A 23,504-nucleotide genomic window follows, 5' to 3' on the forward strand; every position below is an offset into this window, starting at 1 on the left:
GTCTTCTTCCTAAACATTTGGGTTCAATTCTTTTCAACTTTTACTTGCTCTTATCCACCCCTCTCGTGAAAAACAAGACCTCATGCTTTGGTTCACCTGGTTTTCATGGCTACATTTTTCTTCACTCCCACAGGGAACAAGAGGCCCACGAGGCCCAGAGTTCCCACACTATAGAAGAGGGCTCATACCCTTCTGGTCAGCTAAACCCAGACAGAGATTCTCAGTACTTTCCCTTCTTATTTGCACACTAAGTCTCCATGGAAGCATATATTTTTTTAAGAAATAAAAGATTAAACTCAGGATCAGCTAAACTCTGGATCTTTGATTAAGGAGACAAAACATCAATCAGTATTGATTTGTTTATACTGACCTTGACTCCTTGCACCTGACACCTGTAGCATCTTTCATTGTTCTCTATAAAACTAGTAACTTTTCATCACTTTATATTTATCTGCATCATGCATTGAAACAAAAAATTACTTACTCTGCTCTTTTAAAAGAAACTCAAATCCACTGAACAATATGTAAAACCAACTTAAGAAAAACTTATCCTGCTACAGAAAAATTCTTTAGTCTGAACTTCTTTTTGTGAAGAGCTTAATTTTCTTTAGAGACAAATTTCAGATTTTTTTAAGGCTATTGGAAGACAAAATTAACCCTCAAGAATTCTCCGTGCAATCAAATGTTTTCTGTGATTTTTTTTCATGTGACCAGGTGGCCCAAAGAGAAGCTGGCTATCTGGCTACATTCATCCCTTAAGACTTGGAAGAGAATTTGGATGCATAGCAAGCAGTGCATAGTGATCATATATTTCTGATGAGTTCAACAGCCTTATAAGACTTCAGAAAGGTTCATTTGAAGGTCTTTAGATGACTTAACCTTATTCAGATTTCACCCAGATTAAAACAGCCAAACTGACTAGAGACGTTACACATGTAAAGGAAATTGGCTCTTAAATATTTTAGGAAGTAAGATAAGATTCAAATGCATCACTAAGACCTTTTAAAATGTCCTTGTTCATGTGACTGGGTCACTTGAACAAGTTAAAAAGCTATCAAGCACTTTTCAAGAATATTTAAAACGTGATTGTTTCAATTCCTTTCCCACCCAGCTGTAAAGGGGCCCCTAGATTACTGTATTGTCAACGGGATTTGTAGAACAGCAGCCAGAACTAACATGAAACTGAACAATAGCAACATTGTACTTCTGGAGAAAAAAGAAAAATGCAGCCTATGGTAAAACCTTAGGCTGCTACGTGAGGATTGACTCCTTTTACAAGATTCTTTTGATTGCTCTTTATTTTTTTGAAAATCAAACCTTCACATTAATATTTTAAAATTGCTTCCTTGTTTAAAAATAAGTTAGAACTGAAAAAAAGACTTCACTTGAACCGTTAAAAGCAGTTTGTTGACAACTAAAATATGTGACTGGAGGAGAATAATATAAGCAACTGTTCCTAACAAAATTGGCTAATTATTAACATTAAGTATTCCAGAAAATGCTTCAGTATTATAAAATAATACTTGTCTGTACACAGAAGAAACATATTAGTTATGTGGTGAGTTTGACTGCAGTTTTCTAGATTTCAGAAAAGTTTGCCATGAGCAAATAAATAGTAAGGAAGATGGTTCTTCAGCAGGCAAGGGTTGCAAATAGAGCGGAAAAAAAGAGGTATGCAGACAAAATTAGAATTATCCACAGGGCTGCAGCTCTCAGCTGTCCTGATACGAACAGAGAGAAGTTACTGCTCAAGAGGCTTTTTTAAAAAGTAAACAAATCCACAGGATACTGAATGAAGACAATAGACACCTGAACTCATTAGGGGCCATGACGCATTCTTCAGATGAAGACTTGGTTGAATCTTCAACAGGAGAAGGCACATTCAGCAAGACCTTCCCTTTTGCTTGTACTTCATATCTTTCCTGGCTCCTGGCCTCCCACATGAAACAGACCTTCAGTCTGCACGGCAGGACTACAAAAGTGCTGCAAGTAAAACCATATGACCTTTTTTCACTTGCCTGTGACTCAAAAAGTAGCCCCTGGGTGAAACAAGATTTTCTTTTGTCCATTGACACAGGAATGTCTGGACTCAAGGTAAAAAGGGACATACAACTTTTGTGAAATATCTTGAAAGAAAGCAAGATGTGAGAACTTGTTTGGTAAAATCTTGTGAAAGGTAAACAGATATCTAGAACTGCCAAGAGTCACTGGACAGTGAAAAGTTGTTTCAGGACTTTGGGACAGTTTGTATCCGAGACATTTATTCCACTAGTGCAGTCACTAGGCCTTAGAAGGACGACTAAAGTGAAATTTATTAAAATAAATACTTCATACGTCTAAAATTTTTACTTACCAGCAGCCATATTTTATTCTACTGATTATAGCTGAGACCCAGAAATAGTTTTATATTAGAAAAAGTAAATCAGAATCTTAATAAAATTCATAGTTTGTCTATTCACACTCACCAGAGAATGAACTAATTCACAGGTAGCAAGACTGTAGAAACCAAAGTAATGGTTAAAGATTTTTTAATTCATTTGTATTATGGCTCTTCTCTAAACAAAATAGTTTTTCTTCTCTAGTTAGCTTTTAAAAATAGCAGGGAGGGTCCATTTGCGATTATTTTAACAGAAATACTTTTCATTAAAAATATAACTATGTAAGAAAGAATTTTTTTCAGGAAAAATAATTCATACTTCTTTAGTGAAGATGTTCTACCTCAAAAGTCTGAGATCCTAATGTCAATGACACCTCTGTACCAGCGTTTTGAATTATTGACCCCGCTAACTTACAACATTTAAATCAGAATTAAAAGAGCTACAGCATTTTTTCCCCCTATTATTTTTGGGTGAAATGAGGTTGGAGGGAAAGTTAACTAATAGGTGCCATTCTCCAAATAAAATTGGAGGGTTTATTGATTTAGGCAATTCAACGCCCAGTATTTCAGTTATGTAAATTTTCTCTTGCTTCTTTGCCTCCCCTAAAGATTCTAGTGAAGAAATTTTTTCTTCTTTCACCAGGAATATTTTGCATGCCTGACAAAGTAACTCTCCTCCTCTCCACTATTAATAAATTCATGGCGCATTAATATCTTTCTTTTGCTCAATGTGATTCCACTACATGTGTTCTGTTTTAATGGTTAATAGGATAATGCATAGTTAAAGTATCATTAGTAGACAACACTTCACAGATCATTCACCATTAATCATTGACAACAGCCAGAACAAACAGGTGAGCTAAAGTTCTAAACTAACAAAGGGGGGGTGTGGGGAGAGTGCAATGTATTTTTTTAGTCTGCTTTTTGACAAACAAACCCAAATGAATTTATCTGCTCTAGGTAGCAATGTGATGAAGTAAAAGAGAACTAATCTATGTAGAAAGACATTAGGCATGTAATGAACTACAGAGAAAATGCTACATTTCTAATTTACAAGGCCACAACTGTAGTATCAGCACGTGAGCTTTCCTCTGAAGGCTTTAGTGGGACGGGTGTGGAATCTGGACCTGAAAGGGATAGGTGGATTTCAGCAGACAATGAAAGATCTTTTACATGATTAGCAACAAGTAAGTCCTTAAATATATCCTTTACCATGAATAAAAATCAAAACTGTGTCATCAAAAATATCTCAGATCTGGGACATTTTCTTATTGATACGGATCATGAGAAAAGTGAAAAAATTATGAATGTGATCAATGGATAAATGAAGAAGGCAGAACACCAACTGAGTATGAGAAGCAACAAAAGTATTGCCGCCTGAAAGGGGCATTCAGCTGAGCTTGCAAACAATAGATGTATCCATGGAAAAAATGTTTGAATTCAGCTATTCTTTTTGAATAAATGCTGCAGCTGAAAATGGGCTTGGACACAAAAGGCAACCATTTCAGTTAAAGCCATGTCAGATTATTAACTGCAAAATAAACTGCAAAGGCATACACCACAAGAACACCACAAGGTCACAAAGACAAAGAACATGTTGGTACAGCCAAAGGAACTGCTCTTTGTATTAATATTAATTTTTAATATATTATTTTTAAGTGGCCTCAAATAAAATGAGGGATCTTAGAGAACTTAGTATCATATAAAAAGATGGAAAGGAATACGCCACACCTGTAGTTTTTAGTCTACATATGAAAGAGAGACAAAAAATGAGAGTAGAAACAACTCATGGACATTCATCTGATCTTTGCAGCAGAATCCAGAAATTCCATCTGAGTGCACTGCTCAACACTGTGGTAACTATTCTAAGTAAAATGCTTTCAAAAGGGAAAAGTAAATAAGATTTAAGTATTTGAGGAGAAATATTTGTCAGATGGTGATAATCTGCAAATGAGAAAAAAGACAACCTTTTAGCCAAGGTGCTAGACTAAGAGATTGCCTTGCAGATGTAACAGAGCAACGAGACAGTGCCAGCAAAAGCACTGTAAAGCATGTCACTGTCTTGGGGTTTGCATGTTGGGTTTGATCTTAAGCTGTGATTCACTCTAAAGGCAAGCATTAATCAGTTGACATCAAGCGGAAAGACACTGAGAAAATCAGAAAGGAACACAGTTGTGAACCACCACACATATATCATTATCATCTGCAGCGTTGATGGAAAGCACATTCTTGATTCAAGAAAGGGTTGCTAAAGTTTGCTAGCTCAGTGCTTAAGCCACACTAAGCACAGCAGCAGAGACTCCCATGCCAGGATTTAGCAACTTCCATTTATGCTTATAAGGATGGCCTGAACCACCTGGAAATTGCCCCCATTAATCAGTGTGTTACCCACTGACGCTGCTAGGTCCCAGACTCCACCTTGTAATGAAGGGTCCTTTCTCACTGTTATCCTGTGGTCCAAGTCTCCTAGCTGTCTGGTCAAGTGCAAAAATTTAGAATACAAACGCTGACAAATTCCTCTATAGCTATTAAAATGCTGTTGCCTCTATTCCTTCCCCTAATGATTGCGGGGGGAAAAAGGTGTAAAGAAATGTATTCAGTCCAGCAAAAGTATATCCAAGAGCTTCTGTATTTCTGGCCTACTGTAAAGTGATGGCATCTGTGAAATGGCACATTAACGGCTATTGGTTTTAAGATCCACCTATATTTATCTTGTGGCATAATTTACAAAAGCCTCACCTCATTGTCTCAAACAACTAAGTGAAAAACTCCAAACCGCATCATTTCTGAAGTTCTCTTGAGTCTTTCAAAGCTGGAAATATTGGATTTGTGTATAAGCGTAACACAGTTTTTCATGACTTCAAAGAGGACCATCCTGACACAGTTTTTCAGTTATCTACTTCATTAAGAAGCTGTTTAATCAAAACTTTGTTTTAAAATGTTTTTATGCACTAATTCATTTCCAAAAAGAAATCTCTTCAAGTTTTTCAAGTTTTGGCTTTGTATCTGTCCATTTTTCGTTTTTCATCTCTTATTTATCTAATACCACATTTAGAGCTAAAAATTTTGAGTTCAAGGAAAAAAAAATATTCATGTAACAGTAATTATGAGATCTTTAATACAAGCAAAGGCAAAGAAGACAACTTGACAGGCAAAGACAAGCAGTACAATTCAGACCATTCTGAATCAAAGTTGGAAATGTAAGAGGATTTTTTTCTCCTTAGAACTCACCTTTGTTCTTTCCAGGAAGGCTGCGTGGCGCTTGGTTGCCAGCCAGGGTTAAACCATGACAGAAGGGATGCTGGGTTTGAGGGTTTTTTTGTTTATTTCTTTTCTAGTGAGCAGCACCTTTCCTGACCTGCAATGCTATTTATTAGCTTAGTGGTTTTAACTCACTTTGGAGATCATTCTGAGTTACTGTCCTGTGACCCATTTTCTCTCTCCCTCTCTTTAATGCAATAGATTTTTCTCTAGTAAGAAATGTATAATCTGCTATAGTATTCTGGGTTAGATGAGTTGCTCCAGCTAGTCCTTATTTTACAACGCTAGCAAGAAGTCATCATCCAGTGCATACCAAACAACAAAATAATGTCTCAAGTTAGTAATTCCAAAGGGAGAGTCTGATGTTGCAAAAAATTCTGATTTTGATGGGAATTGTATTTGGTACGTAAACAGCATGTGAAACCCATTTGAAAAAATGCCTGCCTTTTGTCTCCAGACTGAGTCTGAAATTCATCTCACATGATCTGAACTAACAGCTAGATGTCAAGAACTCCAAACAAATCACCAGCACTTTTTTTCCATAGCCACTGGGAAAAAACCAACCAACCAAACAAACAAAAAACCCCCCACCAGCTCCATGGTATAATGTATACTCTCTGTCTTGGGCAGTCAACCTCAAAGAGAAAGAATGGTCCACTTCTCTCTGTGGTCTACAGAAAGTACCTAATTTTTTGGTCTGGGCTATACTTATAAAATTAAATTTCAAAACAGTTGAGAATTCCCCCCTAGACTAAAGCACAGAATAGATTTCTTCTACTCCAGATATCCTAAACTAATAACTATTCTATCTCATTCCACAAAGTTTGTGTCCTTCAAAGGATGAGACATGAGACGCTCATGTAAATAATTGGCTGTGCTTCACAGTATTGAATCACTTTCCTGTTTATCCATCTCTAAAGATGGGACAAACTTCTGAAATTACTCATTTGTAATAATTGCTGCTCTGAAAAGAAGTGTGGCCTTTTTAATAATTAAGCAGTACAAAAGTAAAGAGCCGTGATAGAAGGCATTGTATCTTGCTTTGGAAATGGAAGCAAGTGTAAACAAGTAAACTGCTTAATGTGCTTAATGTTTAAAGCGACTCCTTATATGTTCATGGTCATCACAAAATTTTACAAGCCATTTATCCTTAGCTTCATACTGTGAGATTTTATTTAGTTTTATTCTATAGGTTAGATCTCTACAGTTCAAATTCTAGCAGGAATCAAAACCTGGGGGTTAGCTTTGGCTCTTCTGTACTGCAGTACAGGCACACAGACCTACCATAGCTTCAAAGAAGGCTTCCCTAGATGATTCAGCCCATTCCGTAATTATTCTTCTAATCCAAGTGAAAATGGTTGTTTCTGGATCTTTTTAGATATATCTTCTCAACTTATCATAAACTTTGCCTTATCTGATGAGCATACGTAATGGACATATCTTGTTAGGTATATCCCTCCAGAGCTACTCAAAAAGAAGATTTTTACATTCTGTGGTATATATATAAAAAATGAGATTAAATTTTTTTAAGCACCAAAATTAAAAACTTTGGAGATACGTGTGCATTGTTAGGTCACATTTTAAATGTTGTTCAGGACATGGACAAAAGCAAGTTAAAAGAAAGCTTGAAGAAAAAGAGTAAAAGCAGTGTACCTTTCAGTTAGACATTTGTGACACAGGTGATCACAACAGTGATAGAAAAGGTACCACATTCAACATACCTCCTTCTTCACGCCATTTAAGCCCTTTGATACCTTTTGATTTCTCTCTAAAGCAAACTAGCAGTATTACCTACTACACCTTTTTTGCACTGGTTTCGCATAGGTTCCATTGGGTTCTAGGCACACGTGAATTATTAAAACAAAAAGTCACTGATTAGCTGTTGAAAAGGAAAGAGAAAAATCTTTGACTTCCCAGTGTTTTGTCTGTAGGTCTAGTAGTTTTCCTTTATTACTTTGATTCAGTGATTATTTAGCAGCGGACTGATCAATTCATTAACTCTAGCAAGTCTGCTAATATAAGTACCACCTGAAATCAGACTATCATACATATACTTTCTCTCAAGTTTTCTGGAGAATACAGTGGTTATTCCCCCCACACTGTGGGAACAATGAACATTTCTTTTTGTTCTAGGTGATCTAAAATACATTTATTTAAGAAGCTATTTTTATTAGTCAGTTTCTCAGCAAAACCCTTATCAATATAATAATTAGAAGCACCAGACCTTGGAATTTATCTCTCTCCTATTCAGATAACTAGCAATTATACAAATAACACTCCCAAGAGGAAGAAATTTGTCATAGATGGAAAAAGAGAAACTCAGGCCCAAGCACAAACTAGAAAGTAGAGATAAGGAGTTGTGCAAAGCATGTGAGTATCTAAAATAGATGACCCTGTGTTTTCCTTGTTCCTGGTTTTTTAGTCTGTCAAGGGCTGAAACTATTCACCCACCTCCCTTCCCCACCAGCTAAGCACTTCCAACTCAAATGAACAAATTCACTCTAGACCTATCTTTCAATGCTCAATGCCATCTTCCCTCCCTCCCCTTAAAAATGAGAACACTAGTGAATAATTTACGGTGTCTGGAGTGTTACTTTAAATACATTTAATATAAATTTAAACTGAAAATCAAAGCAGATTTATCCAAATACAAAAGCCATTGGGTTTTTTGACTGTTCATTGCTGATATTTAAACTCAACATACATATTTGGAACAAGCCAGATGAGATACTAGAATCAGTCTTGTGCTAAGACAACATGACACCCTAGAGATGAAGTCTCATCTTTTAGATAGTAACGGGCAACCCTAAAAAATAGGTAAGACATTCAATTTACCAAGACATTATCTTATCCCTTGTAGACACAAATATTATTTTATTTTAAACAAAACAGGTCAGACAAGCAACATTCCACATAAATGATTCATGTATCAAACACACAACAAACCAAGAAAAAAAAAATATTCTATGAAAGAAACATCTGGGCCCCAAATACCTGTAAACAGTTCAAACTAAAGCTGAAATTTGAACATATTGTCCAAAGTCACTGGAATGTAAATCAAAGTTGCAGAGAATCCTACAGTTCACTGCACATTTGTCTAACATTTCTAATCTCATACAAAATCTAAAATGTTCAGAAAATGAAACTACATTTCTGACAAGCATATCATTCAGTTTCCAGAATGATTAAGCTAAGATCTACCCTACATGAAGTCTCTAAAGGTCAGTGAGTCCACACAGAGGAATTGATATGTAAATGTATTACATATACTGTGTATCTCAGTCTACTAACTGTATATGTATATACACAGGGAGTCCAAAGATTGATCCACCAAAATATGTGTTTTAGTGAAAATCTTTTGATATGAAACATTTTGTTTCATGCTACATTGAAATCAAACATGTTTATTCTGGCTTAAACTGCTCTTTGTTTTTTGTTCATTTAAAAACTGAAAAGTCGCTTTCAGAGCAGACATTTTTTATCCAGAATTCATTCAGAAGTAATGTGAAAATAATATTTCAGTATTTTTAATGATTTTTTATTTCCAAGTTAATTAAGAAGAAAGGAAGAGGTATGTTTATGTTCTGCTAAACTTTAGCATATAAAAAAATAAGGTGCACAGCTTTAGGTGAAAAATTCAGACCTAGCAAAAATGTTTTTGATGACACTTAGATGATAACAGGTCTGAACTGGCTCTTTGAAGATATGTTTTTCTACTGCAAATACGAATATCACTTAAAAGTATTTTGTTTCTTTAACGTAAAAAGCCCCATTCATAATATGAACACATGTAAATGGACAATATAGGCTAGAATAATTGCCATATATTTACAGATCGAAAGTATCTGTAGTAAAATCAATTTTTTGTGGATTGACATTGCATCTGAGAGCAAATTACACTCATTCATTGCTGCTGGCCTGCTCACTGAATATTTGATTGAACTATTAGAAATGGCTTTAAAACCTTATTGGTCATAATGTTATTTTCTTAACAGCTCCTTCAGTCCACTTTACATGTGTGGACACTTTTTTGGAATGAGGTTTTAACTTCATGTAGTAGGGGATAAAAACTACCCCACCTACAAACTCATCTCTGGTGTTCATTGCAGCTAACAGAACAAGGTTCGGTACAGAACATCCACAACAGAATTTGATGTGTTGTATTCTGTTAGGGATTACTATGCTATCAGCATGATAGCAATGGGATCTTACTGAGTTAATTTTTTTATGAGATTTATGAGAACATTGTTTAGACCAGAAAGTTGATTTTACCATTTAAAGTATCCATAGTTCATACATGTATTTCTGCTTAGTGAGGGAAGTGTTAAAGTCCATCACTTGTATAACATTTTCAAAGCTGTACAGTACCATACATCTTAAGAATCTTGGAAATCTTGGAAATCTAAGGAGCTGTCTCAAAGTAAGCAAAGCAGAATTCATTTCTGCTCTTAGCAGAATATTACATCTGTGAAACATCTGATTCAACACTTATCTTTGAGTAGTTGCTTATGACAGAGGTCACTGTATGTTTTCTATGTTTTAAAACTTCAGTCAAGATAGAGCACATCGTTAAATGGGGAGTTCACAAGAAATGTTAAGGCAGAGACTTCTTAACCTATATACTCAAGTGGAGAAAAAAGTAGCTACCATATACCACTGCTAGAAGCAGGAGAGATTTCTCAGACACTGAAAATGCAGAAGGCAATCACAGCTTAGCAATTTCCTGGTGCCTTTCAACTAAACACCACATAATACTAAATAAACATTAATGAATTTAGCTGCTTAACATATCTACAAAGTAAGTACAGTAAAGAAGAAATGTACTTACTTTTTTGGCAGATGTCCTAGTACCCTAAAGCTGCTGATCATAAAATGATCCAGAGCAACTGTTGCAAGCCATCAAGAAAAAAATACATATACTTTCATTATCTAGAGATGTTTTGTGAGAAGCTGGGGGAAAACAGTCTCAAGATATTGCTGGTTGAGTAATTTTACATTTATATGGTTTGTTGATGAAAAGAAAAAGCAAATTTTAAGAGGAATGTTCATGAAAAAATAATTCTATTTTAGAATAAACTCTATTCTTTACTCTTTATGTTGTTATTTATGAGTAAAATCTCCCTTTTGTCAACTCTGAGAGCTCCTAAAAGTCCCATTTCAAAGTTTTAGAAAGACAGGACTAATTAGAAAAACAGGAAAATGGAAATTCAAGTTACAAATAGTTTATCTGTTCTGATCATTTAGTGTATGCATGTACAACTTTTCACAAAAATAGTAGCTTGAATCTTAAAAACGTGTCTGGACGTGCTTACTTCCAGTTCTTGTAAGGCTTGGAAAGGAGGGAAAATTATCAGTATGTAATGACTTTAAATCTTATGTGGATACCTTCACATTGATGATGTGTGTTTGATTGCATAAAGATGTTTCTAGAATACTCTCAATTTCTTTGTGAAATTTCAGTAAATGTAAATAAAAGAACTGTCTGCAAGTGTGTATCCTCTGATGGAGCACATCTTTATAGAGTATAAGAATGTCCTCTAACATGATTCCAAGCAAGTATTTGAAATTTAAAAAAAAAAAAAAAAAAATCAGCTAATCACAGTCCTATATTTTCATAATTCTATTTAAAAAATAACAACAGTTAAGAACTGGACTCAGACTGTAACATCCTTTTCATTTCAAAGTAGTTAACTTCAGCTATAAGATTAGTTTTCTTCTAGTGCAACAAATGCATGAGACTAAAGCATTTCTTAAAAAACCCTGCAAAATATTCTAACTGTAGAAAAATATCATTATAAGAAGCATTTAACATCGGAGCACCAAATTCTTGGCTTTGTTACCTTGACTCAACTATATTACACAAGGTAACATTTTGTTAGATTGCAGTGATAAGGTCTGTTGATATGTCTTGGCAGGAAAATAAAATATAAAATTACTTTTGCAAACCACTGAAACAAGTTCCCTCATTCTGTTTCTCTGCTCCTACAAACCACATGTTCATGGTTTTAAAATAAATAAGTCATAAATAACAATAGGACTAAAATGAAATAAAATTGTATATGTATTATCTTATTGTATATCTATCATCATGATTATTTTTCAAAGATTTTTGGCTCACATTTATACAAAGCTCTCTTCCATATTTGTGCATAGCAGAAAGGAATCCACAAGTCTGGGCTTTACTAGCTGCTGAAAATCTGAATCTTCAAGTCCATCAGGACTCATGACTGCTAGTCTCCGTAAGGCTGCCTAGAAAAAGAAAACACCACAACTGTAATACTGTTAAAGTTTGATGAAATCTTCATTGCAGGAATCCATTATAACAATCTCTAAACAATAGCCAAGGCTCAAATCTGAACCATGCAGGTCTATGGACATTTCTATCTGGCTAATATCTCATTACTGTCTTCAGCTATCTCAAGAATCTACCCTCAAATGCAGCTATTAAATGACAGTTCATTTTGGGCACATTACTCTCAGACCTGAGTGATAGTGTAGTGTTAACTGATCTGTTGCACATCTCACACTGTCTCTTTGTACCTCAACTCTCCTCTCAGCTTTTGCCTTATTTATGAGAACTGTAAGCCATCTGATTCAGAAAATATCTGCTTTTTTTTTATGCAATGCCAACAGCAGATATCTTTTTAGATACTAGCGTCGTAGAAAGAAACCATACATTTCAAACCATTTGGGAACAAATAAAACTGCCAGTTGTTCCGATTATGAGGCTGCACAATAAAAATTGCATTGATGTTACTATTATCTTCATAAACTCTTCCCTTCTGAGTTGTTACTTGTTTTTCTCACTGGAGGAAAATAAACAACAATTACATACCTTCTAGCAACCTGACACAACAGATGCAACTGGAAAACAGGCTGGCTTTCCTCAACAACAAAAATTGTCTTCTATTAGTAAGGTCTGATAGTTGTGATCAGCTTATCTCTGCGCTGTCAATGCAGCACTGAGACAAGAGTTAACTGCCTGCTTCAAAATGTACAAAAAGTAAACAGTCAAGCTAAAACTACAAAACACTACAAGTCCTCAGACTTTAGTGATGATACCTATCAGAGCCTGGAGCAGCTTCAGTCTCAGTGACAATATTTTTGCCGCATATTTACTAGAAAGTGTCATCAGGCAGTTACCAAAATATCAGGAGAAGCAGAATTGCTGAGATGGGCAGGCAGGTAACATATCTAGCAATAGGCATGAATTCAAGGAATGTGCAGCAACAACTTCAATGAGACAGGGAAAATCACAGTCTGGGTTGCTGCCATCACTGTGGCCTCTGCTCTAGCCATACAAGATTAACAAGCATTCTTGGTACATATGAAGAATAACCACACCATTTCTTATGCTTACATTCATACTCTTTTCACCCTGAATGAGTCCTGCTTAAACGAACAAAACCTCCTCATGTGCTGGTACAAAGCTAGCTGTTAATCAAAGCTGCAGTAACCAAGTTTTACATTTAAAATAACATTAATATTAAAAAGCACTGTCAAACAATATTCTTCAGTCTTCATTCATCAAACCTATCTCCTAACCCTAGATTACCCACGTCCTCAGAACACTTTGCTCTCAGAACGCTAGGTGAAATTACTCAACTCCAACAGCTGGCTGGGGCTCACATTCAATGCAGCGCAGGGCCAGCAGCTGGGAACTTTCTCCTAAGCAGAGAAAGTGTTAACCTTCTGTTGGCAGCTTCTTGGCTGGACACTATATTGTCTTGGAGGCTCAAATAGAAAAATATGTATTATAGTGAAAGCAAGAAAACACCTTTCTTCTCTTTGGCCACTTTACATAAATGTCTCCATACGTGTGTGTGTGTGTGTGCAGAAAAAGGGCTGCTACTCCTGTGATTCAAGGCTCGTTTCAACAAACAGAGCATCAGAGAATGGAATTTAAGAATTACTGAAACCTTAAATTATGAAGCATTCCAGTGAAATTTTTTAGTGCTCAATAATGTGGAGATGAAGCCAATTTTCCTTATGTGCTTAAATCTTCAATCAGAGGATAAATAATTGACACTGTATATGATTACGCTTAAGGGGAAAAGCAGGAGACCCTGGCATGAATTTAAAACATTCCTGCAATACTTAGGCATTTTGAAATCTAAAGGGCTGTTTTTTCCTGTATTTTTCAGGATAAGCATGAAAGAAAGATTAAAATGTACCTACCAGACATGCTACTAAAACAGAATCACTGTTATTTCTTTCAGTTGGTGATCTGCAAAGCTTAATTAGGCGAGGAATACCTGAGTACACAAAACAATATCAGGAAAAATAACTTAGAGAAACAATTTTGAGATTAGGTGGGTTTTCATATGTTTCATATTTATCTTCCTTAGTAGATATGATCTCTAATGCAAAGATGACACGCAAATACTTAAGGGATTGTCTATGGAATTATGCAGTTCTGAGGCATCATAATTAATAGTTGTAAAGTATAAACAAACAAATGCATTGTTTTTACCCACTATTGCTGTTTCAAAGTGGAAATTGTAATCTCCACTTCTTCCCTACCAATCTTCCCACACACCCTTAAAAAACTCCAGCCAAAAGAACATGTTCCTTCCTGTTAGATTCATCACATCTGAACCTGCAGGGGTCCAGGTTTTCTGTCCACTGACAGATCCTGCACAAGGGTTTAAATAAAGGAATGGAGGAAGCAGCACTCTCAGTTGGCATCGTCTGCAACAGCTATGTGTTGAGTGGATGCTGCACCTCAGGTTCCTCTGGGAAATGAGCCAGAGGTTCATCTAGCACAATCTCCTCAGTTACTCTCTGGACAGACTGTATAGGGAACCTTTTCCATAAAGTGTACCAAGTGAGGCTAAAAATTAAAAAATGCTTCTCCATGACTGGCAGTCGCTCCCTCTTCTTCATCTGCCATTAAGCTAGTGATAAATCCTTACAGCTGAGTTTTACAGCTGCATCTGCCACTTCAGGATCTCGGCTGAGTCGTGCCAGCGTAACTGCAGATTTCTGTTGGACTCGCTCACAAGCAGCAACTTCTGCTGAATTTCCTGAAGATGATCTTTCAAAGAGCATTTCCATTAAAAGCTGGACACCTAAAAGGATGTAAGAACCATTGTTATCCTCTCTCTGAACAAAAAATTCAGTCCAAAAAAGTAAAGGGAAAAAGCCAGCTACATAAATACAGACCAATCACTGCCCAAATAGGGCACAAAGAATGCATAAATGCAGACTGCAATTTGGTCATCAGCATTCAGGTATATGTGATCTTTGCATACCTTTGTCTTCACTAGGGTGCTACAGAATTTCTGGAAGTAGAACATGCACTAACCCTTCTCTCCTCCAACTTCTTGACTCCCCTACAAGTTGGTATTTTAGATTTCAGAAATTTATTTCTGTCAAACTAAATGCAATTCTTTATTTGCTTCTAAACTAACCTGAAGGTAAGCAGCTAAAAACCTGTAGTGATATATTTCATGCCTTTACATGAAGTTTTGCTTTGAATTAAAGGAAAGTAAAACTTTTTTTCTTTCAGTTTATGTATTTTTAAGCAAGCATTTAAAAGTTCCCATCTCAAACTCTTTAAAGGTATTTTAGAATAGGGAATCCTTTAATGAGGGAAATCAGGAAATTCTGCCTTTTAAAGTTTACTGTGTGAACTGACTTCACTTCAGAAGACTATGTAATCTGTGACAAAATGGTTTTATTAACTTATTGCCTGTAGGAGCTGATATTCTTATTGTAGCACCACAAAAACAGATGAGACTGTGCTGATTCCTATTTTCTATATTATTTTAAATGTAAGGACAATTATGTGCTATTAGACTCCATATGCTATTAGGCATTCAGATTATTTCAGGTAGCATCAGAGGATTTTAACTGTTAGAACGTTTGCATAAATAATTAAGAGAATTAGCATCAGAATCATGTTGCTAGGTCATAATCAATCGACATACAAAAAAGTCAAAGTTGAGAAGAAAATGCATCTAAACTTTCCAGGATTCAAAGACCCTTCTCAGTTTGTGAATCTGGCTTCTGACCAGCAGCTGATTACTACATTAGGCAGGCACATAAAAACTTTATACAGAAGGTGAGTGACAACCCTTCTCAAAAGCCTCGAGGCAAATGTGAACTTCCATTAGGGAGTGTATACACAAACTTTACTTCATCACACTGTGCTTGACAATCCACATGTAAATCTCCACCTACTGTAGTAATCTAGCATGAGTTAGAGTTGGCATAGCTGCTAGTATAAATTCATGAACTTCAGTCAAGTTTCTGCTGCAGCAGAAGTACATGAAATATGAACAAACACCTGTCCTGAAGAATAAAACTAGTTTTGGTGTGCGCAGTGAAACAGATAGCCAAACTACATAACCAATCTGTTAATGATGAGGAGTGCAAAAGTTTCCAGGGCATATCTGGATTGTGAGTGCTAACAGCAAATCAGAAAACAGCAGCATGAGTCAAACAGACAAATCACTGACAGGGTATTCCCTACCCAACCCTATAATTATAGACACCTAGGGTCCTGGGAAATGTCCTGGGAAATGTTTCTAGAAAAGACTCTGGGTAGGGAAGCCCCACATGCCTGCACTGAGAGTTCAAAGACCACCTCTGCAACCTCCAGGAGCACAGGGAGCTTGGACCAGGAGCATGGCAGAAACCATCATGTGGACCTGATCAACCTCCCTCTGGGACTGTCCCATCCCTCCCATGCAACAAGGAGATCCAGTAAGAAGCCACCATGCTAAAATGGCTTGCTACTACTAACCCCTCACTGAACTATCTTATGCATGGGACAGGAAAGTCTGGTAATTTGTAGAGTTGCATATATCTGATGAAACTGTTTCAGTATTCAGAACCATTCAACCTCCACATTATCATTTAGTCTCAAACTGAAACACCTATGCACTCTAGCAGGGACATCAAATACATACTACCTCTGTGCACACACAGATCACACCAAGCGAATTAGTTGTGCCTGATCCTTGCTAGTCATATTTGTGCGCACAGAGCTCAAATTTTCCACTGAAATGCAAAAAACATCTACATCCAAACCTACATAGGAATTGGCCAATTCTATTTCAAGACCTGCTTCTACGTAGATGCTTTCTAAACCCCTTCTCCCACCTACAATCAGCCATGTCTGAGATTCAAATGGATCTAAACTGAAACCGTTCCTATCCAAACCTTAATTTAAAAAGTGTGGAAAGGATATTCCTAGGACAGTAGGACAGAAAAAGCATGATATGTGAAGTTTTGCTGTAATTTAATATCTAAAAAAAAAAAAAAAAGCTGTCTTAATATATTTCTTGGCCATGAATTTGCTGGTATGTGTATTAATAAGGCAGTTACGCCTTCCTCTATCCTTATCCACAGAATTATTAACCTAACTTCTCAGACTTCTGTGGGCCTATAACACCTAAGGTTTTTTCAATGTAATGGATTTCTCAAAATATGACATTTAAAGAAGGGGGAAAACTGGCAACTTCTGTATAGTAATGAAAACGTAATGCTTCAAAATCTATCACACTTCTGAATGCCTGTGAAAAAAATGACACAAAATGCAGGTATGCATGGCTCAGTATCAGATTATTTCTTTTAATGCATAAGAATTGCTACCTTATACAATATGATTACTGGAATTACTATAATTACTGTTGTTGAAACACTTTGTACTACCTTGCTTTGTATCTATAAGTCACATACAGAGAGAAAATCAGCAGTATGGTTATACATGCAAAGTTTTCTAAAGCAGTGGTAATTTATTTCAGTTACATAGAACCATCCCAAGGACTCATTTTGTACCCTGTAGCAATATGCAACATCCAGCAGAGATAGGATGCAAAATGAGGTATTATTAATGAAGCCTTTCTCCCTTACCTTGTAAACCACTACTCTCCCATTTACCCACATTCTCCACAAATACAGAATACAATTTAGCTAAAATACATACCATTTCCTTGAATTATTTCTGAAGCACACTGGTCCAAGACAGACATGTTTGCCAATATTGTTACCACCTGTTATTAAAAAGAGAAGGAAATATGAAATATAGCCCTACAATTCAGTAATATTAAATAACACTGTGGTTTATAAAATTAGTATGGCAGAAATATGGCAAACCCAATAAAATTAAAAAGCATTCCTGTAGTTGAACAGTCTATTCCCACCTTTGTGATTTCTCAGGGGTCTTTATCTTACAGCTGCTAACTGAAATCCAAACAAGAAGAAAAGTAAAATTCTTTTTCTCACACTCCTATATTTATACATAAAAGCCTGTCATAGAGATAATACAGCAGATTTGTTCAGTAGTCAAATTGGTAGGAAGAGAAAAACTTAACAAAAAAGAGCCAACCAAAAAAACCCTGGAGTCCTACAAAGAATTCAGCCAGGAGCTGCCCACCTTCAGGAACCAGTCCTGTAGTCACATTCTAGCTCTGGCAGAGCTCACAGTGAAAGCTAAGAACCAGTATACAGCATACGTTCAGTAGTGGTAAGTCATTGCTACCTTTCTGCTTCAGGGTTCAGCTGAAATGTCAAGAAAACCGCACAAAAGATTTTGAGTTTTGAGCCTTGATTCAAGGAAGTATTTAAGGAATACTTTTCAGTTCTACTGAAGCCATAATTTGTGTGCATGTGAAAGCACTGTGCAAAAATGAGCTGGATTTAAAAATCTGTTTATACTTCCCCTGAGCTGAGGCCAAGATTAGGTTTTGTACCAATAGAAGCACATTTTGACATCCTAATTTACAGCATTTCTTATCCAAAATAGCACTAACTGTTTTAAAGATTAGGTGTAACTCAGCTTGCTTAAAGTGATGCAGCGAGCTGTTGACAAGAGACCTGATCATGTGGAGCTGTTGGCTTTCAATCACGTATTCCCCTCATTGATACCATATGCTTTCTCTCATACATCCTGCAAGATAACTCTTTTTTACTTTATCCTTCAAATAACTTCCTTCTGCATGCAAACACATCTCAATAATAACAATATATGTAAGAGACCAAAAAAGAAATGTTATAGATCATTAGAATACAAAATAAAAGAAGTATTCTTTCTTAAGAGGTTTAAATTTATTCTAGTTGAGAAAAACTGATAATCCTCAAAAATAACGATCAATTTGAGAACTGGTTATAAGCTTTTTAATGGTACAGTGTCAGTTCACAAACAAGCAAACTTCTTAGATGTAAGTAGGCGTGAGATCAAATCACCATTCTGATCTCACTTTGCCATTTTAATAACAAGGATGACTCATTTTTGATGCTGTGACATAAAGGTCTTCCACTTTGGAAGGTAGTGTTACAGTGTCATCTCTCTGAATAAATATACTTACTTAGGATGCAAATGAGTTGCTGAAACTCTATAGAGTGACAGGTAGAAATATGGTAACTTAGTATATGTCTATGTATTTATTCCATATTAATTATTAACTGTGTTTCAGGCAGAGTGTATATGTTTTCTCATTCTAAATTATATCCTGTTAATGAAAATTGCTTCCTCTATGCAGAATCTGCACCCCATGTGGCTCTCTAAGCCAGATGAAGAATTCAATTAACCACAATTTGAATACATGCCAATTATTCCACTGCCTCAAGTTATTTTGTCTAATAAGTATTTTCATACATAAAAATATTTTGTGTGTATCTTCTGACATTAAAAATTATTTGAGGTTATATGCATACTTCCTTCGTGTTGATTATGTGGCCCCCTATATTTTGCAATGTATTTATGAACTAGCCTAGTGGGTTTATATGTAAGCTTCCCCAGAGGGGTTTATAAAAGACCCTTGTCATCAATAACCACCAAGTTCTACCTGTATTATATTTTAAAATCTTAGTAGGACTTGAAAGAGAGTTAAACTATAGATTAGCTCACACCATATAGATAGATTTTTCTTCCCCCAAAAAAGTCACATTTTCCTGTGATATAAACAATGTAATGTGAAATACCATAACGTAAACTTTTCCAGTGGCATCTCTCCCACTGTAGATATATATATATATATTTTATTTTTTTTTTTTGTCTAATGATATAATGATACATCAGCTTACACTGCAGTCTTTATCTTCTCTTTTCCTATCATCTGGGTCCAGATTTCATAAAGCCCTAGACAGTCTCTCAGAAACAACTGTGAAGTCCCGCTGAATCAGCAAACCATTTCAGATGTTATTGTGAGACATGGAGCACACAAACAGATATAGATAAAAGTGACTGCCTAAGCCTCATTTTCACCAGGAAAATAGACGAAAGTTACCAAAACTTCTTTCAGAATTGAAATCACAAAATCATAGAACGGTTTGAGTTGGAAGGGACCTGAAAGATCATCTCAGTTCCAACCCCTGCTGCCAGAGGCAGGGACATCTTCCACTAGACCAAGTTGCCCCCAGCCCTGTCCAGCCTGGCCTGGGACACTGCCAGGGATGGGGCACCCACAGCTGCTCTAGGCAGCCTGGGCCAGTGTCTCGCCACCCTCACAGTAAACGATATCTTTCTTATATCTACTCTAAGTCTGCCCTCTTTCAGTTTAAAGCCATTCCCCCTTGCCCTATTGCTGCACGCCCCTGTAAAAACTCTCTCTCCAGCTTTCTTGGAAGCCCCTTTAGGTGCTGGAAGGCTGCTGCAAGGTCTCCCCTGAGCCTTCTCTTCTCCAGGCTGAGCAACAACAATTCTCCAGCCTGTCTTCATATGAGAGGTGCTCCAGCCCTCTGGTCACCTTCACAGCCCTCCTCTGGACCTTGCACTTGGCCCTATTGAACTCCATGGGGTTTGCGCGGGCCCACCTCTCCAGCCTGTCAAGGTCCCTCTGGATGGCATTCCTTCCCTCCAGCATGTCAGCTCCACCACTCAGCTTGGTGTCATTGGCAAACTTACTGAGGAAGCACTCAATTCCAGTGTCCATGTTACCAACAAAGATGGTCAACAGCACTTGTCCCAATACCAACCCCTGCTGAATGCCACTCATCACTGGTCTTCACTTGGACATGGAGCCATTGACCACAACACTTTGAGGGCAACCAATCAGCCACCAAGCTGTCCATGTGTCAGATCCATATCTCTCCAATTTAGAAATAAGGATGACATGCCAGACAGTGTCAAATGCTTTGCACAAGTTCAGGTAGATGACAGCAGTTGCTCTTCCCTCATCCACCAATGCTGCAACCCCATCACAGAAGGCCACCAGATTTGTCAGGCACAATTTGCCCTTAATGAAGCCATGTTGGCTGTCACTAATCACCGCCTTATTTTTCACATGCCTTAGCATAGTCACTAGGAGAATCTGCTCCATGGTCTTGCCAGACACCAAGGTGAGACTGTCCTGTAGTTCCCCAGGTCTTCATTATTTCCCTTTTTAAAAATGGGGTTTATATTTACCCTTTTCCAGTCAGTAGGCTTCAATGGACTGCCACAACTTCTTAAATATGATGGATAGTGGCTTAGCCACTTCATTCACCAGTTCCCCTAGGACCCACGGATGCATCTCATCAGGTCCCATGGACCTGTGCACCTTCAGGTTCCTTAGATGCTTTCAAACCTGATCTTCTTCTACAGTGGGCAGTTCTTCATTCTCCCAGTCCCTGCCTTTGTCTTCTGTGACCTGGGTGGTGTGGTTGGAGCACTTGCCAGTGAAGACCGAGGCAAAAAAGTAATTGAATACCTCAGCCTTCTCCATATCCTGGGTAACCAGGTCTCCTGTTTCCTTCCAGAGAAGGTCTATGTTTTCCCTAGTCTTCCTTTTATCACCAACATACCTCTATAGAAGCTTTTCTTGTTGCCCTTGATTTCCCTGACCAGATTTAACTCTATCAGGGCTTCAGCTTTCCTAACCTGATCCCTGGCTGCTTGCACAATTTTTCTGTATGCCTTGCAGGCTACCTGCACTTGATTCCACTCTCTGTAGGCTTCCTTTTTGTATTTGAGTTTTTCCAGGAGCTGTGTTCATCCATGCAGGCCTCCTAGCATTTTTGCCTGACTTCCTTTTTGTTGGGATGCACTGCTCCTGAGCTTGGAGGAGATGATCCTTGAATATTAACTGGTTTTCCTAGGTGCCTCTTCCCTCCAGGGCTTTATCCCATGGTGCTCTATCCAGCAGATCCCTGAAGAGGTCAAAGTTTGCTCTCCTGGAGTCCAGGGTAGTGAGCTTGCTGTGTACCCACCTCACTACCCTAACAGTCTTGAACTCCACCATTTCACGGTTGCTGCAGCCAAGGCTGCCCTTGAGCCTCACATTCCCCACCAGCCCCTCCTGGCTGGTGAGAGCAAGGCCCTGTATAACACCTCTCCTTGTTGGCTCCTCTATCACTTGGAGAAGGAAGCTATCCCCAGCGCACTCCAGGAACCTCCTGGATTGCCTACGCCCTGCAACAATATGTTGTCCCTCCAACAGATATTGGGGTGGCTGAAGTACTCCATGAGAACCAGGGCTTGTGAACGTGAGGCTGCTCCTATATGTCTATAGAGGGCCTTATCCACTCAGTCTTCCTGGTCGGGCATCCTACAGCAGTCCCCACACCACTATAATGTCACCTGCTCCTGCCCTGCCTTTGATCCTGACCCATAAGCTCTTGGTCTGCTCCTCATCCATCCCCAGGAGGAGCCCCATGCACTTCAGCTGGTCATTGATGTAGAGGGTGACACCCTCTCAAATGCTTTAGTTAACAAAGAGATTAAACCTCAAGAGCACACAAAACACAGAAGGCTTCTTTGAGAACTTTGCCTTAGTGGAAAATTTAAATTGATCTGCAAGTGTTTCTCATTATCGTGAAACCAGCTACTCAGGAAGAAAGATGCAATAGGATTTGGAAAATGAAAGCACACGTTTTAGCCTGTTAAAAGTGGCAATATCTTCCACATCGGAAGGTCACTTACCTCACTTGGAGGAGGAGTAGGTGTCTACAGAGATGGAAGATGTGATGATAATATACCTTTATTGGTAATGAAGGCACACTGTTCAGTAAGCTTTTATTGACAGTCCCAACATAAATAGAAAGACACACACTCAAAATGAGAATTAGCAAGTAATTTAATTGAGTGGTAAAGTAGATCAATATAGAATCGCTAATTCTCTTACTTAATTACTCCTTTAAGGCTGATTCATCGCTAAGTAAAATTATTTTTTCTATATATTATAAGAGTATTTTGTAATTCATTCAAATAAATGACATGAAGATAAATCAGAGTCCGTCTGCAAAGTTCCAGATACCGTCTTCAGAAACAAAGGGGCATCTGACAACTAATCAGAAGCAAGATGGAGTCTTTGTTTCCGAATGTAAATTAAAAACATCTGAGCTTTATGATTCAAGATCAATCCACAGGGAGACAGCAAAAGAGTACATACAGAGGGGGTCAAGAACAGGCATTACATCAAGTCTAGGTAGAAAAATCTTTCAGGATACTATTTAGTGGGAGAAAAAAGCTTTGCTAAGAAATCTCTAGAAATTTTCTCTGAGACATTGTATTGCTTAAGATACAAAACTTAATTCTCATTGCTTCTGATAGCCATTTTTGTGGTTGGCAATTCAGTTTTCTTCCTGAAAACAAAGAAATAAATACACCTAGATAAGCAGATCAATAGGTCTTTCTGTCACCTGATTGGAAGAGGCAAACATCCCCATAAAATAGTAATAGTGGTTAAAGACAGGACCTGCTTGCCAAGTCTAGGTCTACTCTGAGATTCCATCAGGGAACTATAACCTTGGAATTCTGAGGCAGAGCAACAGAGACTAGAACTAAAGGAATCTTACCCTTTGGAATGAAGGATGTCTTTACTACATTTTTATTTACTTTACTTCACAGTGCTGACTAATCTAACTAGGGAATACACAGAACAACCAGATTCTCACTTTTTTGGTTTGGTTTTTTTTGTTGTTGTTGTTGTGAAGCAGC

At 37.3% G+C, this 23,504-nt stretch overlaps 1 protein-coding gene across 4 annotated transcripts in view; it reads right to left on the reverse strand.

Moving 5' to 3' along the window:
* Positions 1 to 11,216: 11,216 nt before the first annotated feature.
* Positions 11,217 to 23,504, reverse strand: part of INSC (INSC spindle orientation adaptor protein) — a 119,683-nt gene continuing 107,395 nt past the window's right edge. For all 4 annotated transcript variants that reach the window (XM_037403186.1, XM_037403184.1, XM_037403183.1 and 1 more), the window contains 4 exons: positions 17,574 to 17,640; positions 14,554 to 14,709; positions 13,817 to 13,893; positions 11,217 to 11,887 (listed from right to left, as the gene is read on the reverse strand). In XM_037403186.1, the coding sequence (XP_037259083.1) occupies positions 11,759 to 11,887; positions 13,817 to 13,893; positions 14,554 to 14,709; positions 17,574 to 17,640 (429 nt within the window). In that variant the 3' untranslated portion in view covers positions 11,217 to 11,758. The remainder of the gene's footprint in view (positions 11,888 to 13,816; positions 13,894 to 14,553; positions 14,710 to 17,573; positions 17,641 to 23,504) is intronic.

The sequence above is a fragment of the Falco rusticolus genome, chromosome 10 (genome assembly GCF_015220075.1).
Source record: "Falco rusticolus isolate bFalRus1 chromosome 10, bFalRus1.pri, whole genome shotgun sequence".
NCBI classification, from domain to species: Eukaryota; Metazoa; Chordata; class Aves; order Falconiformes; family Falconidae; genus Falco; species Falco rusticolus.